General features: G+C 38.1%; 1 protein-coding gene across 1 annotated transcript; it reads right to left on the bottom strand.

Annotated features, from left to right (window-relative positions):
- Positions 1–807: 807 nt before the first annotated feature.
- Positions 808–14,070, bottom strand: chrna5.S (cholinergic receptor nicotinic alpha 5 subunit S homeolog). The gene is made up of 6 exons (XM_018255527.2): positions 13,619–14,070; positions 8,704–8,861; positions 8,251–8,295; positions 6,316–6,425; positions 3,386–4,211; positions 808–1,266 (listed from the first exon to the last, which is right to left on the bottom strand). The coding sequence occupies exons 1-6, from the start codon at positions 13,683–13,685 to the stop codon at positions 1,093–1,095; spliced, it is 1,380 nt and encodes a 459-aa protein (XP_018111016.2). The 5' UTR covers positions 13,686–14,070; the 3' UTR covers positions 808–1,092.
- Positions 14,071–16,674: the final 2,604 nt, after the last annotated feature.

The raw sequence follows: 16,674 nt of genomic DNA, 5'->3' as shown, positions 1-16,674 counted from the left end.
CACTCTGAGGGGAGCTGTCCCCAGTCACACAACACTGGGCTGTATACCTCCCAACTGTCCCGTTTTGAGCGGAACAGTCCCGCTATTGACAGCTCAACCCGCTGTCACAGATTTGTACTGATGAGTCCCGGGTTTCTCTTTGATCTGCTGCACTGAATAGCCAGAAACAGATACAAGGTTTCTAACTTAATTGTGTCTTGGCAGACAGCCCAGAATACATACTTTTGTGACAGTTTGATAAGATAAAAACTTAGCCTCACAGCTTCATTTGCAAAACTGTAATAACATATAAAAACCACAGAAATGTGTTCAAACTTTCATAACCTGACAAATTATGTAAAATGAACATGCTAATTAGGGGGTGTCTTTTTGTCCCTCTTTCTGTTTCCTAAATGTTGGGAGGTATGTCTCACTCCTGGAGTATCCCACAGAAATATTGTATTTTCTTGCTAAATAAGAGTGTAGCTTTTCTAGGTAGTAGGCTAGCTACATTCTCCTGCAATAGACTCCTTCAGGTGTCAATCTGATCTTCAGAGTCATAGCACATGGGGCACATTCCATGTTTCTAAACAGACAAAGAATGTAGCACCAAAGCTTTGCATGAACTGCTTGTAGTTGCTTGGAAATGTGCCAATCTGCTTTTCCAGGCCACTATTGCTATGTACACTATTTGATGTTGTTCAAAAAACTAAATGTTTATTTATTTTAAAAGCTGGGAGTAATGGATGCTGGTTATATTGCTCTTTTTTTTACTTATATGTAGTCTGTCCAATATACAATACGGAAGAGAAAAGACGCAGCCTGCCATTTAGTAACAAGAGGTTTGTTATTATTTTACACCGCAGAGATTTGCTTACAGATTAGGATGACATGCATCTGATATTCTGCAGGATACACAGTGCATAGGCCTACATCTGATAGTAAGAAAATAAATAAAACATTACAAAATAAACATATAACATTCTGGAACTTTAGGATATAGCTTAAGTAATAAAGTTAATTAATTAAATAATAAAATATAGGTTCTCTTAAAACATTAAATATTGGCAAAGCAGCAAATGTATAATTTATGCACATGATTTTTGTGAATGTTTATGTGTTTTTCTCTCCATACATGTTTCCAATGTGTACAGGCACAATAATATTGGCCCATTTATGTATGACGGGAATAAATAGGAAAAGTGAACCGATAACAGAAACCAGAAGAAATGTCCATAAAAACATTCTGTCCAGCACTTGAGCTACAAACTTCCAGTCTTCAACCACCTGTGGGAGGGAAACATGCAGACATTAGAAAAGTGTAACTGTAGCTCTACATAAACAGTAGGAATATTGTGGTGGCAAATGCATTCCATCCAGTATTCAGTGGCACACTCCTAAAAGAAAATTAGTGGAACCTGTAGAGAATACCGGCATATACTGGCATTTCTACGAAAGGCAGCCCCCTGGGACACTGCCACTTTAATCAGAGCAATATAACGGCACTATAGTCTGCCAGTTATAAAGTCTAATGATGTTTCACAATTACAAATTTCACTTATATCCACTTATTTCTTATATATCCCTTGTGTAGATGGTAAATATGCCCCTCCTTTCTTCTGTGTTACATTGCCATTTGGGTCACAACCAAATTCAGCTTGTTTACACTTTGTTATAGTCACTCCAGGAGTGAGAGACAGAAAGGATTCAGCTAGTCAAGCAGCTTGAGGCTCCAACAAGGAAACTAGTGTTAGCACCCCACAGTGATCAGACCACTAGTTTAGGGATTCAGGGTTGATTTTCAGGGACACAGGAAGTGAGATTCCTGCAGCAAGGGACCACAGTGGGTCCAGACTACACTTGGGACTGGAACTAATATGAGCACTACCACCTCCAGAGAGGACAGATCATGAGTTTGAGTGCAATTGTGAATTTATAAGATGTGTGAGAAAATATGTATGCTGCGTTCATATGCTATTCCTTTGTTATTAAAGTCTGATATCACCAGTAGTAATGAATAAAGAAGTTTAATGGTTTTGAAGAAATCTCTAGTCCTTTACTTATTTGCCTAAACTGACAGTGGACATATAATTAAGATGACAGGCCTACCAGAGTGAGAAGAACCACAGATAATACACATTGCTAGGAGTTGTCTCCCATCTTCAGGCCGCAGAAGGCACACTGTAAGCAGCACACTCTTTCCCACATGGTTATTTGGGCACACCCCCTGGTTGGCTAGACTTGTTTATTATGAAGTCCATGGTAGATATCATCAGATTCTCTAAATCTGAAGTTTGACATTAATGACATATTTGGGCATACTTAAGAACATATGTACAGTATCAATGGCTGCACATGTCGTTTTTGCACATATTATGTTGTCAGCAGCACCCTTTGGGCAGATATTAATCCTATAAATGCCATGAAGTTGCTGTGTGATTCATACAATAATTCTACTGGAAGACAGAACCTTGACTGTACACAAGATCCGTATCATTGCTAGGCAGTATGAAGGATGAGCCATGTGTAAACTGCAAGGGTTTGAGCATTCCACTCTCTGACAATTATATAAACATTTATATATAAAGTCTTATTTGTAGTGTATTCTGGTTTCAGAAGAATGAATATGCTACAAAAAAATGAATAGTGCCTTGTTTTTTTGAAAACCATGTTGTCAATACCCAACAGGTGAACACATGCTTGAAGTTACCCCCAGTATCAAGGTCTCTTACTTTGATAATACAACATTTAAATCCATTAAAGGCATCACATTTATGCCACTCTTGGTTTTTTTTTCTTTGCTCTATTGGCAAACTGTCTTTAGAATAGTTTAATAATAGTGTTTTTGTAGAAAAAAAAGGTTTATATGTTTTTATCTGTAATATCACATAATGAAAATATATTATTTCACCAAAATATGTGCTTCTTCAACAGATTCCAAGTTATATTTCTATATAACTTCCAATCTTTTGTCCCAGGGTCAACAATTGGATCATGAAAGGTACAGACCCACTGAGTAATAAGTCATCTATGGCAGAATGCATCCCTCCCCTGAAGGGATTTTCAAACCTACTCTAGAGACATATGAATAGGCAGGCTGTTATTTTAGCCCAATACAATGGAGGGGAACCTAATGTTAACCTGAATATGAACACCTTAAGCAATTCTAATTAGTTTTATGGCTTTTGAATGATTTCACTTATATAATCACACATAAGGACACATTGTTTATTCTATTACTATTTCATTACACAAATACACAGAAAACCATAAATAAGAGCATTAGAGTTCCTTTGTGTTACAATTATCATCTTTCAACTTTTAGGCTAATTTTTTTTCTAGTATTTCTTCCTTAAAGCATATTTGCTTTAGCCAACTACATACTATTAAGAAATAAAATACATACCTCTCGCACTTCATGTTCCTTCATTACATTTCGCGTAATATAACGGATGGAATCCAAGGCTGCCTCTAAGGTATTCCTGGATGAATCTGGTCCTCTGATTTTTTCTTCCTTTCTAGTGAAGTATCTATCCACGTGACTTCTCATACATAGAAGTTTCGGAAGTTTGTGAAGAAATATTTTGCGAACCCAGGGTGCCATAGCATTATGTGTTGCAGAAGAACGATTATGAATGTTTATGGCAAAAACAGTTAAAACAATTGATAATGTTACAAATATCATGGTAAACACCAAGTACTCTCCAATAAGAGGTATGACCTTTGATGAAGAAGGAATAATTTCTTCTATCACAAGTAGAAAAACTGTTAGGGATACAAGGACCGAGGTACAAAGAGAAATTTTTTCACCCTCATTGGAAGGCAGATAAAAAACAAGTATTGTCAGGAAAGAAAGTTCTATGCAAGGAATTATTAGAAAAAGTGTGTAAAAAAGGGGTAAACGTCTTATTATGAATGAATAAGTAATATATGGATAAAAGCAGCAACCGTCTGTTCGATTTCCTTTGTTTCCAGTTGCATTAACAATTTCCCATTCTCCATTGTCAAAGAAGTCTCTCTTGTCCACATGGTAATCTTCAAGAATGATGTCAACCTGAGATCCATCATAGGTCCATGAGCCAAACTTCATGGAGCAGTTTTGAAGATCAAAAGGGAAAAATGTCACATCTATGATACAAGAGCTTTTGTAATTTGCTGGTGGTGTCCAGTTTATGGTGCCATCATATCTCACCACAGCTTTTGTAACAGAACCTTCAAAGCGCCCATCAGCACTAGAAAAACAGCACAAAAGAAAAGTAGTCAAAGAAAAAGTAGAAGAGTTTGTCTCCTAAAGGTGGTTCGCCTTTAAATTAACTTTTAATATGATGTAGACATTCATATTCTAAGAGTATTTTAAATTGCTCTGAATCCCTGTTATACACATCATCAGTCGCATTGTTTAGAATGTGAGGTTAGAGTAGTTTCTATGTGGGTGTGTAGAAAGTCACACATCCTTGACAGCATTAGTATACTGTATAATACAAACAAATTTACACAGGCTGATTCTTCTTTAATTATTTTAAACCAATAAACTGTATATGTTGTGTGTGTGTGTGTTTAGTACAACATAACAATTGTCCTGTGCTGTTTCTGAGGTCAGTGCTATTGTCCATGGCCCTCTAAATAACGTCTGTTCATCCCACAGCATTTAATTTTAATATATTGATTATGTTATCGTTAAGTAAATTAAACTACACTGATAATAAGTCTTAATATAAAAATGTACCACCCTGGTTTATTAACAAATTAAACACCATGTTCATTTATACTAATTCCTTTTTTAGTGTCTTGAAAAAATAATCGTTATGTTTTGCTAAAGACCCACCAACGTTTTTATTGTATTTCGTAACGGTTACTACCATTGTACAGGAAGATATCTGTAAAGAGTTTAAAATTAGATTTACAAAAAATTTATATCATCATTGTCAATTTATGTAGCAGCATCAAGTTACTCATCATTTGAAAAAAAACATAACCAAGAAGGAACAACAATAAACAAAGATAGCTTGATAAAAAGGATTTTCAGAGGGTCCAACAATAAACAAAAATAGCTTGATAAACAGGATTTTCAGAGGGTCCAGTTCATAAAAGCATACAGTTAAAGTAATAAATATGGATAAAAATTTGATATTTTATATAATGACCTTATTGCACCAGCCTAAAGTTTCAGCTTCTCAATAGCAGCAATGATCCAGGACTTCAAACTTGTCACAGGGGGGTCACCATCTTGGAAAGTGAATGTGACACTCACATGCTCAGTGGGCTCTGAGCAGCTGTTGAGAAGCTAAGCTTAGGGGTCGTCAGAAATTATCAAGCAGAAAATTAGGTTTGCCTGTAATATAAACTGATGCCACAGGGTAGATTCTGATGCTAGTTGCACTGGTTTCTGTGCTGCCTTAATAATTATCTGTTTTGATTACTAATCAACCCTATATTACAACATTTGTATTCTCTGTGTACTGTATACATTGAGTCAGTCCCTAAGCTCAGTAAGTGACTGCAGCACAGAGCATGTGCAGTGAATCAGCAGAAAAGAAGATGGGAGATAATTGGGACATCTTCAGAGGCACAGAACTTCCCTGCTAAAGGGCTGTGGTTGCCTTGGGCTGGTACAGGAGCCCAAAACATAGGGGAAGATTTATTATGGGTCGAATTTCGAGGGGTTAAAACCCTCGAAATTCGACCATCGAATTGAAATCCTTCGAATATCGAATTCGAAGGATTTAGCGCTAAAATAGCATTCGATCGATCGAATAAGCACGATTAAATACTTTGAATCGAACAATTCGAACGATTTTTAGCGTTCGATCGAAGGATTTCTATTCAATGTTAAAAACTTAAATAATGCACTGGAAGGTCCCCATAGGCTAATATAGCAATTCGGTAGCTTTAACTTGGCAAAGTATTGAAATCAAAGGATTTTTAAAGAGACAGTACTTCGACTATCGAATGGTCGAATATACTTCGAATCAAAGTCGTAGTAAATTCGAAGTCGTAGTATCCAGTTCGATGGTCGAAGAAACCAAAAAATTACTTCGAAATTCTAACTTTTTGGACTTCGAAAATTCACTCGAGCTTATTAAATCTGCCCCATAATGTACAACATTTCTAGCCTAAGCTTCCTTCACAAGTTTTAACATATTTTATTATACCTGGGTTCTTTTTGGGTAATTAACATGCAACAATCTCTCCTTTTAGATTAGATTACTTTGTGGATTACATTGAAAGTAGGGTATATAATTTTGGGAATGGATTTCTTGTGGGCTGTGTCTCAACTCAGGCAACTAGTTTACAGATCATTCTAATAATAAATATAAATATGCACACCGAACTTACTTATCATACAGAACAATATCAGGAATCCAAAGAGAATCCGAGGGGACACGAATTGATGTTATTCCAGCAAATTCATTGGGGTCCCATTGCAATTTAACATCAACCCATTCCTAGAAGGAAGAATGCAGAATATGTAATCAAGCTTTAACCAAAGAGCGAGACAATAGTTTATAATAACAGAAAAATAAATCACACTGTTGAACCCAATTCATATGTACAGCACAATAACATATTTTGAAACGACTGCCATTGTAACTTCCCAAAATTATCTTTAATTCTCCATTAATTTTGAAATTGAAACATAGATATATTTACTAATTCTGTACATTATCTTCTTACTGAAGTTTAATCCTAGAGTTTTGATGAGGTCTCCCCTTTTCTTACTAAGAAAAGCCACTGGTATTTCTTGTGTATTTGCTGTCAAATAATGTTATTAAGAATGAACAAATGCAATAAATTATTTGAAATGAATAAAGGAAGTCAATACAAAACATATACTCAATGTTTTGCAGATTCCTCTAATGGCATGAAAGGGGAAAATTATAAATTGTATTTTCTGTTAGACATTGCTGCCATTAATTTTACTTAAACAAAGAGTTCATTCAGTGTAAAAATGAAAACTGGGTAAATAGATAGGCTGTGAAAAATACAAAATGTTTCTAATAATGTAATGTATAAAGACTGGAGTGACTGGATGTCTAACATAATAGCAAGAACACTAATCTCTGGTATTAAGCTCTCTAACTCTGAGTTAGTGACTTTAAGGGGGGGCACATGGGACATAACTGTATTGGAAGCATTTTTTTTTTTTGCACAGCTTATCAGTTTACCCAGTTTTTATTTTTATACTGAACAATTCATTTAAGTCATTGGAAAAGTCAGTGGCAAAGGGCACAGGAACTTTAGGTGCAGCATTCATTCATAATGCATAATGCATTCATAAGAGGTTTCAGAGGGTCCAGGGGACCAAATCTTTTGAGCCTTATGTTTTGAAAGGCCTTTACAATAATATACTTAAATTATACAACAATTACAGTATTTTGATGGATCTAAAATACATTTTACATTGGCCATCCACAGCTAAAATGTATATCTCAGTATGCCTCTTTTTATGATATCTCATCATTTCTTGGTTTATCAGATATATCCCACCAAATAAGCCAAAGTTTATGCTGCTCAGAACTGTAGGGATAAGAATTTGAGAAGATAGCCTGGGGCTATTTAGCAAGCTATGTGGCGATTGATACAACAACACATGTAACATGAATAATTAATTTATCCAGTTTGATTCCTAGTGCAACAATATTTCTTTATAATCTTAGGGGCACATTTACTAAGTGGAGTTTACTCGAGTGGAGGATTCGAATGATAAAAAATTTGAATTTCGAAGTATTTTTTTGGGTACTTCGACCAAATTCGAATCGAATGATTTGAATGATTCGAAGTAAAAATCGTTCGACTATTTGACCATTCGATAGTAGAAGTACTGTCTCTTTAAAAAATACTTTGACTACATACTTTGCCACTTTAAACCTACCGAGGTGTAATGTTAGCCTATGGGGACCTTCCCCAGCACTTTTCTAACATTTTTTTTTTGAAAAATCCTTCAATTGATCGATTAAAATCGTTCGAAACGTTCGAATCGTAGGGTTTTATCGATGATCGAATGATTTTTACTTCGATTGATCGATCAAAGGGTTTGCGCTAAATCCTTAGAATTCGATATTCGAGGATTTAACTTCGAGGGTCGAATTGGAGGGTTTATTATTGCCTCATAGTGTCCTATAGTGAGAATAGGAAAAAAGATGGGGAGAAGCGAAGTGCCCTTAAACATTCTGGATATTGTGAATGTGTTTATTTCACATCAATTTGTTTCACAGAAACAGTTGCAATATTTGCAATATTGCACACAAATGAATTGACTACTGCACTTACCTGCTTTAACCATACATTTGTAGTCATTAGTTGATTTTTTTCATCCTACAAAATATACAGAATAAATAATAGATATAAATATATCTGTGTCATAATCTAGGGGCAGGCCAAGACATAAACCACAAATGGAAAGTAAGAGTGTGCCATGGTAAGAACAGAACTTTACCAGTTGCAAGAGAAAACAATGACACAATGGGCTTTATTATAAGTATATTTAGGGAATGTTATCTATCTGGCATCACCCAGAGTGCTTTCTCTTTTATATTCTAGGGACAGTTCGGCTGGGACTTAGTTCATCACAGAGGACAAAATGTCCTGTTTTTCAAAAGCCTTACATTATATTGAGCACTGCCAGCAATGTACATGAATACAAGACACAATCAGAATAAGCTTACTGTAGTCATCCTGTGCCAGCATATGAAATGAAAACACAAAATAATTTACTATACGTACTACATCCACAAGTTGTGTAATGGCAAGGCCAAACTTGACTTTCACTGTATCGTTCAAGTGTTCAACTGGACGAACCCATCTTTGGTAGTCTTGCTGTTGAAATAAATATTTGAATAATCGGTCTTCACTTTTGGCAATATAAGATGGTTCTGAAATACCTTTTAAAAGAAAAACAAATAAACATTGAATTCCTTTTATATAACACCATATATATGACACAGCAGTTCCAAGAAGCAAAGAAAATGGTTATTAGTACTTATGGCTTATCTGCTTTGCTCATGGAACTGGAAGTTCAGCAGCAATGTGTGAAAGCGCATGTAAAACAGTTCTATTGAACCAAGAAATAAATATCTGTCAGAAAAATGTCTAGCAAGAGCCCAGGAATTAGAAAAGAAATAACAATAGGAATAATAGGAAACGTTGCACATGTAAATGCCATGAATGACTCTTATCAGTAACAGTATTATACAGTAAAATAGTCTTTCATCATATCATTAAAATATCAATATATACTGGACAAACAATAAACACATCTCTTTTTGGTCTGTATATTGAACAATGCTGTGTATACCTACTTGTTTATAGTTATAAATAGTGTATCACTTTGCAGTCTCTGGCACTGTTGGAATATAAAAGTTTTTGTTTAAAGTCTAGTTGGAAAACCAATGTAAATGTAGGACTCACAGAAGTTTCAAGCTTTAGGTTCCCTGGCTTCACTTGCACAGTACATTGAAGTGCAGGGCAGGGTTTAAAGTGCAGACAAACAGGTTTTTTCACACTTGCTCCCTGCCATGCACATTGCTGAATCTCTTCAAATCTCTGCCCTCCAAAATGAGACATGTGTCTGCCTGGTGAATACAGCCCTTCTTGTATTTGTTTTCTATTTAACTTTTTGTTCTGCAGCCTTTTGCTAATTTCATCAGGTATCTGTTAAGGCACAGAATTGTTATTATAAGTGTAAAAAGAGGCAGAATGTGAAAGCAAACAACTGAAAGACCATAAACAATAAAAATGAAGATCAGTTTAAAGGCTACTAAAACATTAGCCCAATCTATAGCGTATTAATTGTTAATTTAAATTGGAACTTCTTGTCTAAATTGAGATTAAAGATGGAATCAATTAAACTATCCGCATAGAAAAATAAAATTATAAAAAAACTAGCTTTTGATCTTGCCTATGTGTTGTCTGGCTGACATCTAGAACATTCTGACTTGCTAAACTCAGGAGCAAAATAATTGTTGTTAACTACAACCAGGCCCAGACTGGAAATCTGTGGGTTCTGGCAAATGCCAGAGGGGCTGCTATAAAGTTCCATAGAAAGTCATTATTTAGTGGGCTGGTGAGGGCTGTCTGGGCCTCTGTGTGGGCTTATTGGGCCTCTGTGTACCTGAAATGCAAGGGCCTATTTTAATTCTCAGTCCAGGCCTGACTACAACTCCCATAATCCTCACCATGTAAGTGCCTAAGAATAACAGACATCTAATTCAGCATCCGACTGAGTGCTGAAAGTTGACCTCTGTGCTGCAATATCATTCAGTTGTTACTTTACAGCATAAAATGCCTTATTCTATATAAAAATATACTCCCCCCTCTTCCATTGCCAATGCAAATGAAACACACCTAACATAATGCAAATTATTTCTGTTTATTCCTTCGTAATACATTATTTTTGTAGTTTGAAGCTGTTCATTTCTTTTGGCAAAGGGAAGATCAACATGTATCTGGATTGACAGATCAATAATAATAAATCACAAGGTGTGTTCAGTTCATTTGGCGAGATGGTCATTTCTCCCAGCTATCCATGAGTAGAGAACTAGGGGCTTCCGGCAGGACTGCTATTATTAATCTATCTGCAGTGGAACAATATCTTTGTACACAGCTCCTGTGATTTGGCTTATGTGGTATAACTGAAATTATTCCCTTGCCTGCAATGCCTGTGCCCTACTTACTGCTGATCCACATCCAACATGGATATAGAATACAGTTACACTTTCTTCTGAGCGAATCTAAGAAGAACGTTCTGCCAATGTTGTAGTCTATCACTTTGGACAGACTAACTGTGATTACTGTCAAACTTACATCCACGCTCAGCCAGGGCTTATATTTATGTATTTTTGTGCTAGAAGAGAAAACGATTTTGTGTATACAGATTCCCTTGTGAGCACCCTTACTTGAATGGATTTTGTTCTCAAGCTAGACTTGGCCACTTGTAACCTGGCCTTGAGGCAGAGCCACTTGCTCAGATATCTTTATGCTCTCCCACTGGTAACTCCCTTTCACTCCTGTACTCTGTCAGGGGTGCTTCACCAATGAGGCGAGTTGAGGCTGTCGCCTCAGGTGGCAGCGCCCCGCTAGGTACCAGGGGCAGCAAAAATGCTGCTCCTGGTACTTTAAGAGCAAATTTCCAGGGGGGCAGCAGCAACTGTTGCTGCCACAGGTGGCAGAGGGCCCGGGATCGCCCCTGTACTCTGTACGTGTATGTTCTCATGTCATACATTCCCAAGTCTATAACTCTGTGACCTCTTTGTTTGGGGTTCTGGCTCTGCAGCAGATGCACCAGACACACACACACACAAAAGAAACAGCCATTAACCATAGGCTCACCAGAAACAAGAAATATTTCATTGGTATTATAGTTTTATTTTTAAAGCACAAACTTATAGCTTGGAAGCTATTGTATAAAAGAAAGAAATAATATAATAATTATTACCCTCCCTTATGCCAAATTAATACATTTTTATCTTTCTTCCCTAATTCCCTAACTTTGGCATCAGGCATGATTTTACCATCCAGGCAAGTAAAATATTGGCCACGTGGCACCCCTAGTTGCACCAATGTATAGTTGAAGAACTGTGAAGAGCAAAAGGCAAATAAACAGTCGGGCTGCACTTATATAGGAGCTTAAAGTTGTGGACAAGCAGGCTATCCCTAATTGTAAGATTTGTGGTGCATGCTAATTTGTTTTTATAAATCAGCATCCTTGTTTGACATTGAGTCAATGTAGGAGACAGTAAAATAACATAGCTTGTCCCTCTGTGTGAGTATCAGGGTTGGACTGGGACTACAGGACACAGGGCAAAATCCTGATGGGCTACAGCTGTTATGGGCTCCATCAGCCCTGGCCTGCTGACTGTCTGTGATCTGTGGTGCAAGGGGAGTTGCTTGCTAGGACCTGAACTTTACAACAACCAACAGAACCCGCAAGAAAAGGTATGCAGCTGTAGGGATATACGCAAGGGTGGCGGAGGCCTTCATGGCTGGGGTGTTGAGCCCTTGGAGTGACAGTACCAGTGGGCCCCAGATACCCCATACTGACACTGTCTATTAAAATGATCAGAGATAATGAGTCCATTGCAATGAGTTCCTCCAACCCCAGGTCCTGATGTCTTATACATATAAAAATAAAGAGTTGCTTTTTAGGGAAAAGACAACCCACAATTAATCTCCTCTGGCCAGACTGACTAATGTCCTCTGAATGCTTCACTTGCTAAAATGTGAATCGCGCCTGGGAAAACATAGGCAGCACAAAGTTGCCTGTCTTTGGAAAGTAGGGGTGCTGCATATGTTTCCCTATAGACGGTTGCATTTTAACTGCTGGAGAAGCATACAGAGGAGATTATTTGTGGAGTGATTTATATTCTAGTCTGTCTGTGCCCTTAAAAAAGGGAATGAGAGAGTGAGAGTAAGACTAAATAAACAATCTCCTCCTCCTGGAGGCAGAAATAAAAGCTAAGAAGATACACTCCCAATACTAAGCAACATCTAAATAGATAGAAAATCCAGTTTAACATCCTTTTTCATTCAGTACTAATGAATATGTTGTGTAGAGCCTAAAAGCATGTAACCAAACGGTCACACAAATTGTAGTAATTATCAACAATGATGTGCTTATTTTGTGTAAATCACAGGGGTATTTGTTTTTAAATTTATTTCAGTAAGATCCATTTTTGGTTTTAGCATCTGTGCATAGTTATGTTATCCATGCTTATTACATGTGTGTGCTCCCCTGCCATTTGCAGCATGGGTGGGCTTTTACTGTATGGAATTCACACAACTGCCTAAGTGCCTGGAGAGATAGGAACAGTTTTATACCCAGGCTGTTGTTAGGAGTCATTTGAGACTTATTGCTGCTTCCCTTCAGTAGAACTATTCACAAATCTATCTGGAGATGAATGAGGAGTTTTCGGCACCAGGGACTTACATGGTTAAGTCTATTGTCTCTTCATAGCCAGCTGCTGTCAGCAAGCACTGACTTACCAGACTCTGGGAGCATTCAGGTACCCCTTGGTAGCACCCATGTATTAAGTAATATTACCATGTATAAAATACTCAGAAAAGAAACGTCGAAGGTAAAGGGTCATTAGATATAAATTTCCACATGGCATAAAATATTGATATATAGTTGCAGTTTTAAAAGTTAAAGGCCAAAATGTGCCAAACTAGGTCAATATTTGCTGAACTGTCACATGTACCAGGTTTATTGACAGCGACAGGCTGAACAAACATTCCAGTTGCAGGATTATTTTCCATGCCGCGCCATGCAGAAATAACTAAACAAAAGTCAAGTGCCACATCTGTTTCTGTATGTCACTTTATTAACATGATGCCAATGTATTGTGTGTGCAAGACAGTTCAATACACTGTAATGTATAAAGTAGCTCAGCATTCAACACAATAAAACGTATTTACTTCCCAGAGCCCATAGTGTAAGCTACTAAGGCAAACTTAAAAGCACACTTTGTGTAGAGAACCAAACACGGCAACACATGAGCACTGTACTAGGAGCACAATCCGTGTCCTCTGTAATGATGAGAGAAGAAGCAGGATTTCTTGTCGCATACACACAAGTCACAGAGTCAAGCAGTGCCAGATGCTTAATCCGCAGATGCTAAATATTTACAGTGTATGTACTTACCACAAGCTCCGTGCAGGATATCTTGCCATAAGAATAGCCAAAGAAAATACTTTGCACAGCAAGTCATCCTTTGTATCTCAGTCCTTTTGTTCAGTACAAGGAAGCAGCATTCACAGCAGGAGTGACTCCGCACACTCCCTTGTTGCTCACAATAGCTAATGGGGTGGCTGAAGTTCTTTATCCTTATCCATACTGCAAAGAGGATGAGCTAACTGACAGGGTGCAAATGCCTGGTTAAATAATGACTATGGGCTCATTTTCCATATCTTACAGGAGCTAGTGACACTAGCTCAGACTGTCTCCTGCTAAATTCATTATGTGTCAATAAATGCAGAAGGCTTGGATCATGGGGGATGGGATAAGGTGTTCTAAGCTCGTACTATGGTAGCTGGCGAGGAACAATTTTCTCTACAGATTTACAGTGCTTATAGGACAAGTGAGGGGAAGAATAATGCCTGGAGATGGGGTGAATCGACACAACCCTGCACCACGTTCACATGTAGGATTAATGTGTATGCACCAGCATCTTAAATGTGCATTGGTGTCAACTGGGATTATATTTTGGATTTATAAAAAGAAAACTGCTGAAATGCAGCTAAAAGTACAGTAGAACCACCATGTTACGTTTTTCAAGAAAATCTGTAAAAAATGCTGTCAAATCATGCATTATATATTGGCGGGATCACAAAAAACTATGTAAAATGAGGGAAACATAAAATCAAAGGATATAAAATTACAGTTTCACTGTACATTGATTCTGCTTATACTGCTGTCATATAGCCTCTCTTCTGAATATAATTTATATTGTTCTTCTGTGTGGTTAGCAGCCCCTTCTCAGAAAAAAAAGTCTCATCAAATAATGAAATAATTATGACACAATGCAGTCTAGGGTTAAGTTTAGAAAATATCACTTTGTAGCCTGTAGCATCAGTGGCTTACAATTGTAGCAATTTCAGCAGCAGGTTTCCATCCTACTGGTTGATGTGGAAAGCTGGCCATACACTGACAAATCCATTTCTTTAATGAGGTCGCCAACTTACACACAACTTGAGGTGGGTGATATCAAACTGATCAGATTGTTTGGCCCTCGGGAAAGCAGAGACTTGCGTCAAGGGACATAATGCAGGATGCAGCTTGCAAAATACTCCTTTAGGGCTATTCCACACGGGGAGATAGCCACGCGTTTGCGGTCGCGGCGACAAAGCGCCGCGCCAGTCGCCGCGACCGGCGCAGGCGACAGTTTTGTATGGGCGCCTATGTAAAAACGCCTGTGCTAACCACACGAGGCGATGCGCTTTTCAACAGTCGCCTGAAAAAGCCTGGCGAGGCATTTTCAGGCGACTGTTGAAAAGCGCATCGCCTCGTGTGGTTAGCACAGGCGTTTTTACATAGGCGCCCATACAAAACTGTCGCCTGCGCCGGTCGCGGCGACTGGCGCGGCGCTTTGTCGCCGCGACCGCAAACGCGTGGCTATCTCCCCGTGTGGACTAGCCCTTATGGAGCGCAGAGACCTGCGGCATGTCATGTGGATGGAGTGTTGATTCATTTTGTCAGATAAAATCCTTGGTTTTCTTGTCCCATAAAAAGTCAAGAAACGAAGTGCACAATAGGGAATTGCACTTTGGATTGACCTGCCCTGTAACAGCATAGTTTTGCATTGCAGGCCACATGGTATTTTCTTGCGACAGATTTCAATGAAGGCTGTAACAAAGCTGTAAATCAGGGATCCCCAACCTTTTGAACCTGTGAGCAACATTCAGAAGTAAAAGGAGTTGGGGAGCAACACAAGCATGAAAAATGTTCTTGGGGTGCCAAATAAGTGCTGTGATCGGCCATTTGGTAGCCCCATGTGGATTGTCAACCTAAACTGAGGCTCTGTTTGGCAGTACGTCTGTTTTTTATACATCCAAAACTTGCCTCCAAGCCTGGAATTCAAAAATAATCACCTGCTTTGAGGCCACTGGGAGCAACATCCAAGGGGTTGGAGAGCAACATGTTGCTCACGAGCTACTGGTTGGGGACCACTGCTGTAAATAATCACCTGAACCAGCCGTCTGACAGCATTTGATAAATGGTGTGTTCACTAGATCTCTGTGATTGTACAGAGAAAAGCAGCTGCTAGGGTATTTGTAGGCCAGAACCAAAAGTCCTGGTTGTTCTGGTCAGGCTGCAGTTATTTGGTTTTGCAAATGTTCACCAGTCTGACTCATTGCACTCATTGCATTTGGATGCTCCTGATATTGATAGAGAGTTGAAGTTCTGCTTCAGTTAGTTTATCACAACATATGGTTACAGTGTGGAGCATGTGCACATATATTGTTCTATAACATGAAGCCAGCCAGCTGGCTTAATTTATCTGAACAATGAGTTGAGTCTGTGCAAGTTCAGTACATTCAACATTAAACTGGCATTGCCACTACTATACTGTATATTCTGGGGCATTATATATGAATTTGGCATATTGATGGTTTCCATGAAATATACTTTAGAATTATTGCTGATTATTCTGCTGTTCTGTGTTACTGTTTTATTGCAGCCTCTGTGGGGAAATATGAGGCTCATAAACAGCTAATCCTGCCCATTCTACTGTATTTGTCACAAACTCATTTGCCTTGCATGGAAACTGATTGCATACTAAGTGATCATAAATCATACATTATAAGTACATGGCACTAGCTTCTTGATGGTTTGGGTGTAGAAATGTGGCACTGCCTATGGCTTAGAGTCATATTGTCACATAGATATGATATTCTCATTAAATCAGAAACAGATATATGTGCATTGAGACTTACAATCATTACTTCCTCTATTACAAAACTGTTGTCTTGAGTGATATAATTGTGGTCATAATTGATGACAAAGCCAGGGTATATTACATTTAAATGATTAGTACTATTTACTTGCAGCTTTAACACAGAATCTATTTTTACTTTACTTTCCACTGCAAACCGTGTCAGTCAGTACTTTGGTGATGATGTCACTGGGTTGGCCCACTAGACACCAGGAATCTTGCAGGGAACTCCAGATGGGATGTCAGCAGGCCCGGACTGGCAATC

The sequence above is a fragment of the Xenopus laevis genome, chromosome 3S (assembly GCF_017654675.1).
Source record: "Xenopus laevis strain J_2021 chromosome 3S, Xenopus_laevis_v10.1, whole genome shotgun sequence".
In the NCBI taxonomy this organism is placed as follows: domain Eukaryota; kingdom Metazoa; phylum Chordata; class Amphibia; order Anura; family Pipidae; genus Xenopus; species Xenopus laevis.
The sequence above is the reverse complement of the archived record's forward strand: the minus strand, read 5'-3'. Positions and strand labels throughout refer to the sequence as shown.

Bases quoted from the DNA above. Each gene is read 5' to 3' on its own strand.
- chrna5.S (XM_018255527.2), bottom strand. From the start codon at position 13,685: ATGACTTGCTGTGCAAAGTATTTTCTTTGGCTATTCTTATGGCAAGAT. The intron at 8,862-13,618 runs GTAAGTACATAC...TTCTTTTAAAAG, and splicing joins TATCCTGCACGGAGCTTGTG to GTATTTCAGAACCATCTTAT. The intron at 1,267-3,385 runs GTATGTATTTTA...TCCCTCCCACAG, and splicing joins AGGAACATGAAGTGCGAGAG to GTGGTTGAAGACTGGAAGTT.